This window comes from Gymnodraco acuticeps, unplaced genomic scaffold (assembly GCF_902827175.1).
Source record: "Gymnodraco acuticeps unplaced genomic scaffold, fGymAcu1.1, whole genome shotgun sequence".
Lineage (NCBI taxonomy): Eukaryota > Metazoa > Chordata > Actinopteri > Perciformes > Bathydraconidae > Gymnodraco > Gymnodraco acuticeps.
The window spans coordinates 585,692-598,871 of NW_022992001.1; the positions used below are offsets into that span (position 1 = coordinate 585,692).

At 44.1% G+C, this 13,180-nt stretch overlaps 1 protein-coding gene and 1 long non-coding RNA gene across 2 annotated transcripts; both read left to right on the forward strand.

Moving 5' to 3' along the window:
* Positions 1-10,165: 10,165 nt before the first annotated feature.
* LOC117536420 lies at positions 10,166-12,135 on the forward strand. Its single transcript, XM_034201264.1, has 6 exons — positions 10,166-10,385; positions 10,477-10,657; positions 10,780-10,856; positions 10,951-11,131; positions 11,605-11,859; positions 11,996-12,135. The coding sequence occupies exons 2-6, from the start codon at positions 10,489-10,491 to the stop codon at positions 12,133-12,135; spliced, it is 822 nt and encodes a 273-aa protein (XP_034057155.1). The 5' UTR covers positions 10,166-10,385; positions 10,477-10,488.
* LOC117536423 lies at positions 12,136-12,641 on the forward strand. Its single transcript, XR_004567561.1, has 3 exons — positions 12,136-12,167; positions 12,282-12,430; positions 12,575-12,641. It is a non-coding gene; the product is annotated as an uncharacterized LOC117536423 (long non-coding RNA).
* Positions 12,642-13,180: the final 539 nt, after the last annotated feature.

Below are 13,180 nucleotides of genomic sequence, written 5' to 3' on the forward strand. Positions count from 1 at the left end.
ATTGACGACCCATCCAGTGTTTTTGCCAATGACTTCATCTCACTCCTCGACTGTCTTAGTATCACACAACATGTTAGCTTTCCTACCCATAATAAAGGTCACATACTGGACTTGATCTGCTTCACTGCATTACTCCTTGTAATGTCACCGATGCCGAGTTTCCTATCTCTGACCACAAAGTTGTGCTCTTTGAGGTTCACGCCCCCCGATCAAAAGCTAAAGAAGAACGGATCATCTCCTTCAGAGATATCAAACACATCGACCCCACAGATCTCACCACCCTGATCAACTCCTACTCCATCCCTCTTGCATCCTCTTCCCCTGCTGACTTGGTGAGTCACTACAATGACTGTCTGTCCTCCTCGCTTGACGCCCTGGCCCCTGTCAAAACCCGCACAGTCTCCTTTGCCCACACCGCTCCTTGGTTAACCTCCGACCTTCGACGGCTCAAAACAACTGGTCGTCGACTTGAACGGCTGTGTGAAAAGACCGGACTATCAGTACACACCTAAATCTTTGCTGATCACCTACATCGCTACAAGAACGCCCTCTCCACTGCCAAATCCACCTACTACTCCAACCTCATCAGCACTGGCACCGGTAACACGAGAGCCCTTTTCTCAACAGTTAGCCACCTACTTCAGCGCCCCAGAACCCTCCCTCCTAATATCTCCCCTGAACGCTGCACTGACTTTCTGCAATTTTTCAGCTCCAAAGTAAGCAACATCCACCTACAGCTGGCCTCATCAGGCGCCCCCTCAACGGACCCACTCTGGATGGCCACCACGGTCCAACCACCCACCAGCACCCTCTCCAACTTCACTCCAGCATCAGAAGCCACCATCTCCAAGCTCATCTGCAAAGCCAAATGCACCACCTGCCAGCTTGATCCACTCCCCACTACCCTCATCAAAGCCTGTCTGCCGTCCATTTCCCCCATGATCACAAAAATAATTAACTCCTCCCTCATTTCTGGAACTGTACCCCCCACCCTCAAAATGGCTGCAATCACACCCACCCTCAAAAAACCCAATACTGACCCAGCTGACCTTAACCACTACAGGCCCATCTCCAACCTTCCCTTCATTTAAAAAAACCCTTGAAAGGGTGGTTGCCGCTCAACTCCAGTCCCACCTCGACTCAAACAACCTCCATGAACCCTTCCAATCTGGTTTCCGCTCAATGCACAGTACCGAAACAGCTCTGGTTAAAATCACCAACGACCTCCTCCGTGCAGCTGACTCTGGACTGCTCACCATCCTCATCCTCCTCGACCTCACCGCTGCCTTCGACACAATCTCCCACCCACTACTCCTGGAACGCTTGGCTGACATTGGGATCACTGGTGTTGCACTCTCCTGGTTCTCCTCCTACCTTACCAACAGACAACAGTTTGTCCAGCTGGGGAACCACAGGTCAGGGTGTTCTCCTGTTTCACTGGGTGTCCCCCAGGGGTCAGTATTGGGTCCACTCCTATTCATCATTTACCTCCTCCCACTAGGCACAATCCTCCGTCACCATGGCATCCACTTTCACTGCTATGCTGACGACACGCAAGTCTATATCTCAACCAAACCCAACACCGCCCTCCCGCCCACCTCCCTCACCACCTGCCTCCAGGATATCAGGAGCTGGATGAGCAGGAACTTCCTGAAGCTAAATGGTAGTAAAACTGAGGCCCTGCTAATCGGCTCAAAAAACACCCTCTCCAAAATCGTAACTACCCCACCCCCAAGCATCATGATCGACGGCTTCCCTGTATCCTTCACCAGCCAAGTCAAAAGCCTTGGCGTCATCCTGGACAGCACCCTTTCGTTTGCACCACACATAAAAAACATCACCCGGACTGCCTTGTTCCAAATCCACAACATTTCCAGACTCCGCCCATCGCTTTCAAAATCCAGCACCGAAATCCTGTGCATTTGTCACATCCCGGATTGACCACTGTAATGCTATCCTCTCTGGCCTACCCACAAAACTACTCAACAGACTCCAAATCATTCAAAACTCGGCTGCCCGGATCATTACCTGTACCAAATCGTCTGACCACATCACCCCCATCCTCACCCAACTTCACTGGCTCCCTGTTCAGCACCGGATTGACTACAAAAACCTTCTGCTTACATACAAAGCCCTCAACAACCTCACTCCCACCTATCTCTCAAACCTCCTCCAGGAATACACCCCCTCCCGCTCCCTGCGCTCATCCTCAGCCGGAATCCTGACTGTCCCCACCTCCCGCCTTAGCACCATGGGAGCCAGGGCTTTTAGCTGCACCGCACCCAGGCTCTGGAACTCTCTGCCTCCACACATCAAACAGTCTGACTCCATCACGACAATCAAATCCCACCTCAAAACCCACCTATTTAAACTGGCCTACTCACTCTAAAACACATTCAACCTGCTATCACGGATCCTCCTCTCACTCCATCACTCCACACTCTTGTCTTGCCTGTTTTATGCTTTTATGCTGCTGTATTGCCTTGTCCGTTCGATTAAATTGTGTTCCGTTTTAGTTTTAGCTGTTTTAACTTTTAAATGCACTGTAAGGCGACCTTGGGTGTCTCTTCAGCGAGCGGGATAGGAGAGACAGTGCCCCGAGTAGAGGGCTCCGCCTGTGCTTATATAACAAAGGTTACCATACGTAACCCCTCGTTATATCTCTCACGCACATCGTTCCACCTCACTGCCCCTGACCAGCTTTAGCAGCCGCTGCGCCTCACTCACCTCTCCCTCGGTTGTAACCGTGGAGAAGTCTGGGCTGCGACCTGACGCGCTTTCCTCGAGAAAAGTGTGCTCGGAAACAGTGCTGAGGGCTCCCCCCTGTCCGCCTATAAGCAGACAGAGAAAGTCCCCAGCCCTGTGTAGGTTTACCACCTCTCCCGCGTCCCTATGGAGCACGGGGAGAGCGCAAGTGCCCCCATGTCCCCCACACTCAGACACTGACCCTGTGCAGAGTGTGTGCAGACTATAGTGTGGAGGGCTCTCCCCTCCTGCCCCCAGGCAGGTGAGGCGAGCCCTCCAGCAAGCACAGACGAGGAGAAAGAGCCAGACGTGTCCAAGAGATACAACTTTATGAAGGGGCCTGGCGTTGACCAAGACGCCGCCGTGCATATATCCTCCACACTCACACCGTGAGTTGACACAGCCCGTGTGGAGTGTGCACGGACCCCCGCGGGGCAGGCTCTCCCCACCTGTCCGTAGGCATGTGTAATGCCTTCGCAGAGCCAGCCTGCCAGGCGTTTCTTAGACAGATCTTTCTCGGTCACCCCGCACTCAAAAAAGTGAACTCTGTGAGTTGTTGAATCTAATGAATGCATCTTTACCCAATTTAATTGATATATCTGAGTTAGCTGTTTAAACCTAGTTGATTTAAGTAGGGTCTTCTTAAAATGGATACCTGTTGAAGCCACATATGCAGCTTGATAATCCAACGCAACACAGCTGTGTAAATCGCATGCCTCTGCGCATGCGCAGAGGCTCGCATCAGGGATATGATTGTGACGCGGGCTTTTTTGCTGTGAGGAAGGACAGGAGAAGCTGAAGAAGCAATGGACCTATCGCTAAACCACGCCCCAAATAGAATTTGTCCAATCATATCACAGCAAAAATCCCTCCTGGCAGAAAACTCGGACATCACCAGAAAAGCCGTTTGTGGGGCGCATCAAACCAAAACCAGACGTCTGTGATCGAAACCACTGTGAAGAGTTCAGTGTCTATGTTTATTATCTAGCTAATATCTGATGGTGAAACGCTGTGCGTGGGGTACCTGTAATTCGGACACCAGGTACCCTGAAAGACTGGATGGAGGAGTATATTTCGTACCTTTTCCGAAGCCCAAAACAAAACTCGACAAATGAAAGCGGTGGATTATGCTGTGTCGTCGACCACATACACAACTGAATGTGAAGACAATAGGCTTGTTTGAGACAAGCAAGACCTGCGCAGACCTGCGCAGTTGCGATCAACGTCTTGCTAGTGCGTTGCATGATGGTTAGTCATTTTGTCCGACTTGCTCTAGAGGCCCGCCCACATGAGACTTTGAAATTTCGCGGGACAAAGACGCCCGCAGCCTTGAGAGCGAGGCGAGGCGAGTTGGCGCAGTTGCTCTCCACGGGCTGCAGAAGCGAAATGCTTGATGGGAAACGTCTCGCTGGTATCTCGAGCTGAGCGCTCATTGGTGGTTTTTACCACGTGCTGCTGATGAAACTCTCCAATTGGCTGGCAAAAGTTTGTTGTTGTTTTGTGTCAGTTTTACGTCGCCACATCCATTCCCATTTTTCATCATTGTTCCACAATGTTTATCATCATGAAATTAATATCTATATATTTTATACTATACTGCTTACCGTTTTCATACTTTATATATCTTAGCATATTCATACACACTGTTCATGCTGCTCACAGGCTGATATCTAGTGTATTCATACCCCTCACTGTTTATTCATCATTCAATTCATTTTTATTCTGTAGGTTGTGTACATTACTTTTCACTTTACTGCTTGTTGCACCTGGTTAGAAGCTAAACTGCATTTCGTTGTCTCAGTACCTGTAATATGTGCAATAACAATAAAGTTGAATCTAATCTTGAGCAGGAACAAATGCATTTACTTAGTACATATCTGACATTAACGAATATACACATTTGTGCATTCTTTATAAATGCAAACTTGTCAAGACCACTGACGGAAGTAGTTTTGAAAAGTAATAAGTGGTTCTGTCTTTTACATGTATTCAACCCCCCTTGTACTGATTTGTTTCAAAATGAACTGACACTTGAGTCATTCATTTGTAGTGATATAATAATTGTGGGATTTCTATTGCATCCACTTCATCTGCAACGGAAAACGCCAACGCAATTTCCACCATTGCAAACCCAGCCAGTCAAGCCGACTCCGACTCCGAGCTGTCCGACTTAAGACGAGCTTTTTGACCCTCCCCCGGCTGCGATCGGCTACTCTCGTCTACTTTCGAGGCGAGCCGCAATGTGTCTCAAACAAGCCTAATTACCAAGGACACTTATGTTTGCTCAAAGGTAAGGTCAATTCATAAAGACATCATATTTGACGGCATATATTAGAAACGTAGACCAAACTATTAGTTTGCTAACGATTGACTTTGACTGCCAACTAGCTAGCGTATATCCAGCCCAGCTAGCTAACGTTAGCTGCCAACTTGTTAGCCAGCTAACTAGCTAGTGTTATCAACATCAACGTTTGCTATCTGACTTTTCGTCCTCGCTAGTTAGCTGGTGTTTTTAGCTAACTTTTGCTAACTGTCTTTTCACCTCAAAGCACTTCAGAGATGGGAAGCCAACTCTGGAATATCCAGATCCCATCCGGGCTCTCGTGTGTGCTGCTCCGAAAAGACACAGACCCTCACCCAAAAAAAGGTAACGTTACAGTCAGCCAGGTGCATAACAGTGAAAATGATGACCAACAAGGACAGTTATAGTTATAGATTTAATGTAGTGACCACCACTGCTAACATTCAACATCATATTATAATTTCAATGGTTACACAACAGTCACCACTACACACGACAGGCAACAAGATTAGATATTTGATATAAAGAAATACATGGCTACCTTTTTACTCTTGCTTTTAACTGTTAACTTTCATCTGCTGTTGCTTTTATTAGCTCTTTCTTCTATTTTAATGTTATTTTTAACTTGAACTCCCCCCGCGGCCATTGTCAACAGTCATTCACGGTCGGCTTTGTTTGTCCGAGTTTTCAAAGGGGGCGTGGCTTAGCGATAGGTCTATTGCAGAGACCTCAGCGACATCCAAATGAATGAGTGAGTATGTTTTTCCTATGCAACATTTTAAATTGGTTTATAAACATACGGTTAGAATGTGAAATTGAGAGTGTTGTAACTCGCAGAAATATCTGCAATATTTTAGCATATGGCAGCTAAGGATGGCTAGCTGTAAAGCTGCTAACTAACTTAATGCTAGCCAGCAGGAATACATCACAGTAGCAACCAAACCATTTTAAATTGAATTAGAAATGACTGACTGAAATAAGTACGTTTTGACTGAAGTGAATACCCAAGTGGTTCAGACTTGTGTGTTGTGACATTTTAATTTAATATTGTGAAAGTGGCGCGAAGATGGCTGTTGGTCGGGTTTAGGGGTATGTGTTTGACTGTCAGTGAGCAGGACCGGCTATTAACCAACTGAGCTGCCTGTGGCGGGGGAAGACAGAAGCTTGCAGATAAAGAACAGACTGTGTGATAGCAGTTATTTTAGGCACCACTAATGTTACAGTGTGAGGGCTAGCTTGCTAACGGCAAACCAGCTAGTGGTTGGGCGAGTGAGAGAGGGAGCAAATGATGTGATGCAAATTAGTCGCTTTTCGGCGCCTCCCGCTTTTTTAACGCTGATTTGGGTGACTTGTGTAATTCGTGGAGAACCGAAGAGTTTTCGTTTGGGGGGGGGGTTTGGAGTGAGAAGTTGTCGTCCGTCAGTCGGACTGACGGACTGAGTCGGACTGACGGACGACAACTTCTCACTTCAAAAAAGAAGAAGAAATCTAGACCGCAAAATAATTAAACCAGCGAGTTCCAGTTTTTCCTGGCCAATGACAGGTTCCTTAAACACAACACGTGCGTAACGTGTCTTCACGTGGTATATGTCTGAAAGGAGTTCTGACGGAGAGCACCGGAACGCCGCTCCAGCTCTTCAAATATTGCAGTACCCATAAGGAGCCGTACACATACCGCAGTGTTTGCGTGGCTGTGTCTTTAGTTGTAAGCACAGTGGCGATCTGTTGTTATTAGCATCTCGTTAGCTAGCTATGCTAACGAATTTAAAGAGCTTTTCTACAACCAGGTGGAAGAGAGCTCTCCCCTGAGAGGCTCAAATAACCTCAGCTCAGTGAGGTTAAGGCACACCTTGATATGATCATTATAGTTATTAATGAGACATTAGAGACTAAATGAAAAACAGGTATAAAATACTATATGACAGTAACAAAGAAGTTGTTAAAAATAACAAGATTAGAGTTTAAAAGGGGAGTGATTTGTAAAATATCCAAAAAGAAAAATCTGCCTACAGTTCTGTTTTATATGGGTGTTGAAAGATGTATCCATAGATCTCTTCATTTTGCTCTCAAAGTGCACCAGATTGATGCTTTTAACTTCAATATTTAATTAAAAATCTTCCCGGGGGAGCACGCCCCCTAGAGGTCTGATGACAGACAGTAATAGATGACATTATGGGAGGGGGGGACAATGTGGACCTCTGTCGCCTGTCAGCGCAACTTACATGATGCTGTTTAAAACATAATAATAAAGGGCGGTGCCGGCCATCAGCGAACCGAGCCGGCCGATCTCTGAATTTTAGAAAAGCGTTTTAGCCAATCAAAATGAAATATGCGGGACGCACCTAAAGTCGTGAAAATGCTGTGCAGTCCCTCGCAAAGCGGTACATCTGGTCACCCTAGCTCCTGTGAATGACAATATATTGCAAAGACTGACTGACAATTCATGTGCTGGTGGCAACACATTTTTAAAAACTATATGCTGTTTTACCATTAAGTAAATATTTGAGTGAAAGTAGCCAGACCTGTACCAAACCCAGATGTTCGCATGTATTGAATTATAATCCATGTTCATATTTCATATACACCAAAAGAGTGCTTGTTCTACTTTCTAGTTAAAAAAATTATTTAACCATGTCTGATACATTTTTAATTACAGGAGGTCTCCTTATGAAGAAACATTCCAAAGCTTGAATGGTGGATGTTCTACATAATATGGCTCCTCATTAGCAGTAAGTACAATGGTCATCTTACTATTTAATGCATGGGTGTTTAACATTTTAAAAAAAGGATCAAGGTTTATCTTAGATTAACACTAAAGTGGTTACAGTAAAGTTGGTAACTCGTATATCTATATTCAGATTGTCATTTTTTGTTTAATATTTTTGTTTGTTTTATTTTCAGTTACATGTGGAAGTGTAAAGACTGTGCTGCAGAGGAAACCTCAAGATTTCAGCTATTGAAGCACTACAGGTTAAAACATGGCCACTTTGGCCGCAGACACCCTTATCCATGCACATATTCTAAATGCCCATGCACATTTAAAACTTGGAATGCCCTTCGAAGTCATCTATCCAGATCACATTTTGATCAAACATCACAAAAATCTGTAAATGTAACAACATTTACCTGCCATCATTGTTCTTGTAGTGGCATTGTCTCATTGAGAGAGTTTTTCGTTCATGTTAAAGGTCCCATGTCATGCTTTTCCGGTTATTGCCCGTCTCCTTGTGTGTTATGAAGGTTTTTATGCATGTAAACAGTCTGCAAAGTCAAAACCCTCAAAGTACACCCTGTAGCGAGTAAACTCTAACACAGAAAATACCTCCCCCAAAAGCCTTGTTGGAGATTTCTCAGTTTCCATTGTTTACTTCCTGCCCCGCGTGACGTAGCTGCACCGCGTGACGTAGCTGCACCGCGTGACGTCACTTCCTCTGCCAGCCGACCATATTAAGTGTCGTAAAACCTGCTTCTTTTCAAAGCTCTATCCAGTCATGTCGCGGAGGGTCTGTTGCCTGTATTGTGTGGAGAAATCCACAATGTTTGCAGTACCGAAGGCAGAACCACGACGAAGTCAGTGGTTGACATTCCTTTTTAACACTGTTCCAGCTGATTTACCAGCCGGTACTGTTGTGTGTGCGCGGCATTTCACGGACCAAAGCTTTAAAAACGTAACAATGTTTAGCTTCGGACTTGCTAAGCTGATATTGGAGGACGATGCTGTTCCTACTTTGTTTGGACCAGCGGGAGATTCGGGTACACAACCTGTAAGTATTCATTGTGGTTTGTGTATTTATTCTGTTTAAAACAAACAATGTATCTACCACGACTGTGTAAATGCTATGCTATGTTAATGCTATGCTACCGAGGTAAACACGAGGGCTACCTAGCATTCCCAGACCTCAACACCGATGTTAGCACATGGCCTTACATGTATCTCATAGCAGGAGAATGTCTGCAAACACACACGAAATACTCAGACAGTATACTCCGGGTGATTTAACCGTACGGTCAGTAATTACAGTTGCCCTTCGTGTATTCTACCGAGCTACCATTAATAAGCTAAGCTAGAAGCTCTAACCTAGAGATGTTATGAAAAACATTGTTTTCATGCCAGCTACAATGAATGACCAAACGTAGCAGACTATCTGTAGAACATTGTAATTGTAAAAGTGTTGCTTTTATGAAATTGACTGTTTTCCTCGGATACACAATTAATTGTATGAATACTATGTGTATCTTTCTTAGAGTACATCACAGCAGGAACACAATACCAACTGCTCCGGTACAGTCGGATGTCAAACAGACCGTCCACAGACTGTTTGTGTGGGAACTCAGAGGGTTGAGACACGGTCTGTGGGAACACAGACAGTGGAATGTAAAGTGTCCGCCATTTCTGTTGCTACACAGTTGGCCCGGGGAACACTGAAATCGGCATACGTGAGAAGCAAAGGTAGACTATAACACTGACAAATCACAGATACATTACCTTAATTGTGCTTTTATTACATGTACAGCACTTGGGCTCGACCAAAAATCGTTTTTAAATGTGCTCTATAAATAAAACCTTATTTGATATTATTGTATATCACAGAAATACTGTTATGTTGACTACAAGAAATACAGTGCTGTTTGTAGTTTGTACATTTTTCATGAATTAATCTGTCAGATGTACACAAGTTGTTGGCCTTTTACAATGTATTAGTGTCTTATCTAATGTACATAGTATTTATGCACTTTTCCCTTTTTATTAACAGGCATCCAGGGCACGGTGTCTTTCAAAAGTGTTGGCACTAAAACTTCCACCTACACAGAAATCCCCTTGTCCTCTACACCAATAAAGGGCCCAGGATTGGGACCTAGCAAGAGACCTCGACTAGAGTTGGAGGAGGAACAAGCAGAGACGTTGACAGAATTTGAGGAGACTCTGGGTTTGAGTTACCACCCTGATGATACTGTAGAAGAATGCGACGTATCGTAAGTTTGGTACATTTGGTACACATTACTATTACTGTTTTTCAGAGTTGAAATCTAAAACTTATTGTTAATTTTTTTTTGTTACATTAGACTTCAGACCCGATCCACGCACCATGACGTAAAGTACATTGTTTTTTAAAGCTGCCTCAGACAGCTGTTTGAAAAATGTCCGGTGTGTAAGACAGACTGTGATGTCCAAACAAGAAAAGTGGGGACCTATGTGGCGTTCACACAGCGTTGTTCAAACTGCAGTTACTTCAGAAAATGGGAGAGCCAGCCCGTCATCGGAAGTACCCCGGTTGGCAATTTACAATTATCCGCTGCTACATACTTCACTGGGGGTTCCTTCTTCCAACTACGAAAGGTATTTTACCATCTCTAACATCTATAGCATATGAAAAATGACAGCAGTGGACTTTTTCAAAAACGTTTCCTTTTTTTCTATTTATTCATAGATATGCAGAGCCATGCAGCTGGAGATCATCGGGTATGGGACCTTCAGGAGGCATGCTAAGAGTTACCTGGAGCCTGCTATTATCCACAAGTGGAACACTGATCAGCAGCAGAATTTCGATAATCTACAACAACAGGGGGGAAAGGTCGCAGTTGCAGGAGATATGAGAGCAGACTCTCCAGGTAAGCAGAAACAGACAAGACAGTCTAGTGCCAGAGTTACTGGTGTATATTACAATTCATCTACTTATCCATTGAAGTTCGTTTGAAAAGCCTTGAAACCTCCTGTATTATATTTTCTTCAGGACACTCGGCTAAGTTCGGGAGCTACACACTCATGAACCTGGGAAGCAACACCATTCTAGACTTCCAGCTTGTTCAGGTGTGATTCTCTTTCTGGGTGCTATCATTTTAGGCTTGCTGGCTGTTGATGCATGCTTCTGTGTATTTATGCCCTATTTGTTATTCCCCAACAGAGCAATGAAGTAGGTGGTAGTTACCACATGGAAAAGGAGGGACTCAAAAGATGCCTAGATCATCTGGAGTCAAAGGATTTGGCGGTTGAGTACATTGTGACTGACCGTCATCCGCAGATCCAGAAGTACCTGAGGGAACGCAACATCGAACAATTCTATGATGTGTGGCACTTTGAAAAAGGTATTTATCCCTATATGTTGTAATGGAAGAATACCAAATCAGAGGCACTGTCCTTTGTTAAGATATTCCTTTGTTTTACTATGCAATTTATCCTGAGCTTCTAATCAGCAGCAGACATGACATAATGTCTGAATACATTCATTATATCTCCTACAATTTGGCCTGCCAGACCACTTGATCACAGCACCTTTTCTCATTGTAAATTACATTTCACTCACTAATCCTAGGATAATGTGAGTACTCTTTAGAATGGGAATTTACAGTGATATGAATATGTATGGAGGTTTCCTGGCTATGAAATGTTTTCAGACAGAAGGGTGTCGCACTGACAGGCAATTATCATATGTATGTTATGGTTGATGATATATGAAGTGTGGAATTTCCACCACACCCTTGAATGTTGTCCATCACAGCACGTCATTTCCACACTATGGCTTGAATATTAACTTGTGCATGTGCTTTTTTTTTATCAGGTTTGTCCAAGAAACTTCTGAAACTTACACAGAACAAGGACTGTGACACGAAGTTGAAGAGGTGGCTGTGCAGCATAAAAAACCATGTCTACTGGAGTGCGACGAGCACAACCTCGGGGCCGGAGAAGGTGGCAAGGTGGACGTCACTGGTCAACCACCTACAAAACGTTCACGTGCATGATGACCCCCTGTTCCCCAAGTGCACACATCCTGTAGGAGCCGCAAGCGATGCAAATAAACCTTACCTAAAAGGTGGTAAGTTCAATATTTCACTTCCTTCATAAGATCAACAATATAGAATGTAAATATAACATTGTTGTTATGGCAAATTATTGTTGTAATGTTCTAATGTGCTGGTGATTTACCTAATGTCTTTGTCATTTTACTCAAGGCTCAATAACACTCGCCAGAGTTGAAACGATACTCACCAACAAGAGAGTTCTCAAAGATGTGCTAAAGCTAAGCCATCACTACCAGACCTCATCCCTAGAGTCCTTCCACAACTTAATTCTGCGTTTTACCCCAAAATAGGTGGTTTTCCCCTTCATTGGAATGTTGTGCAGGTAATACACTGTATACTTTATTCTGTAGCATCTTATAACACAGTCACTGTTTAGTGGCATGAGGGTTTTATTCTGTCATAACACAAAGTCTCATTTTATTTTGCTATTCTATAGGTTGTGTCTAGCAGCAATGCATCACAACGAGAATGCTGGGCGTGACCAAGCGACAACTGCTGCAGGAAAACTTGTCTTCAAATTGGCTTATCCAAAATCAAAGAGGGGAGAGTGTACGGTCAAGTCTGTTAAGAACGACCCTACATACAGTAAGTTGTGAAATATTTGTTTTTATTATTATTAACAGAACTTACATTTCAAATGATTAAAGATACAATGAACAATAAAAGTATTACATTAAATACAAAAGGTGAATAACAATAACATTATTTATACAATGCTTTCTTTTTCAGTCTATGTGGATGAGCTGACGAAGCTTGTGTTTCACAAAGTCTTTCTGGACCCTACACCCTTTGTGGACGAGCTGAAACGAATCCACGTCCCGGAGGACCTGTCAACTCAATTTGACAGGCCCCCCAAGGAGGAAATGATTGTCAGCCGTTTCTCCCGTGTCCCCCCAAAGGAGGTCGAAATCCTACATATTGTCCAGCCAGATCTGGAAACTCCTGGCGGAGCACAACACACGACGGAATCACCACTCTGATGCCTCGCCCTAAATATCCCCAGCACCAGCTTACAAAGCTGCGATACGCAAGATATCGAAAACGCCTATCGGGAGAGGAATGGATGATGTACATTACATTCAAATATACATTCACACAAAAAAGTTTGATGGAAATACTTAGTAGCCTTTGTTTCCTGAATTATTTGCTCCTATAACATATCATTCATATATAGCAAACCATGATTTGATTTTTCATCAAACGGTAGTAGTTTATTACAGGTAACAATAACTTACTCTTCTTCCGTTGTATTTGTCAAAGGTCCGAAACTGTATTTATAAATATTGTGGAGATTCTGCAGGGTGTATGGGTTCAAGCAGTTAGGCTCTAGTCCTG

Excerpts from the sequence above, each read along its gene's own strand:
- LOC117536420 (XM_034201264.1), top strand. The coding sequence starts at position 10,489 with ATGCAGCTGGAGATCATCGGGTATGGGACCTTCAGGAGGCATGCTAAG. Across the intron at positions 10,857-10,950 it reads TAGACTTCCAGCTTGTTCAG|AGCAATGAAGTAGGTGGTAG; the intron begins GTGTGATTCTCT and ends ATTCCCCAACAG. Across the intron at positions 11,860-11,995 it reads TAAACCTTACCTAAAAGGTG|GCTCAATAACACTCGCCAGA; the intron begins GTAAGTTCAATA and ends ATTTTACTCAAG.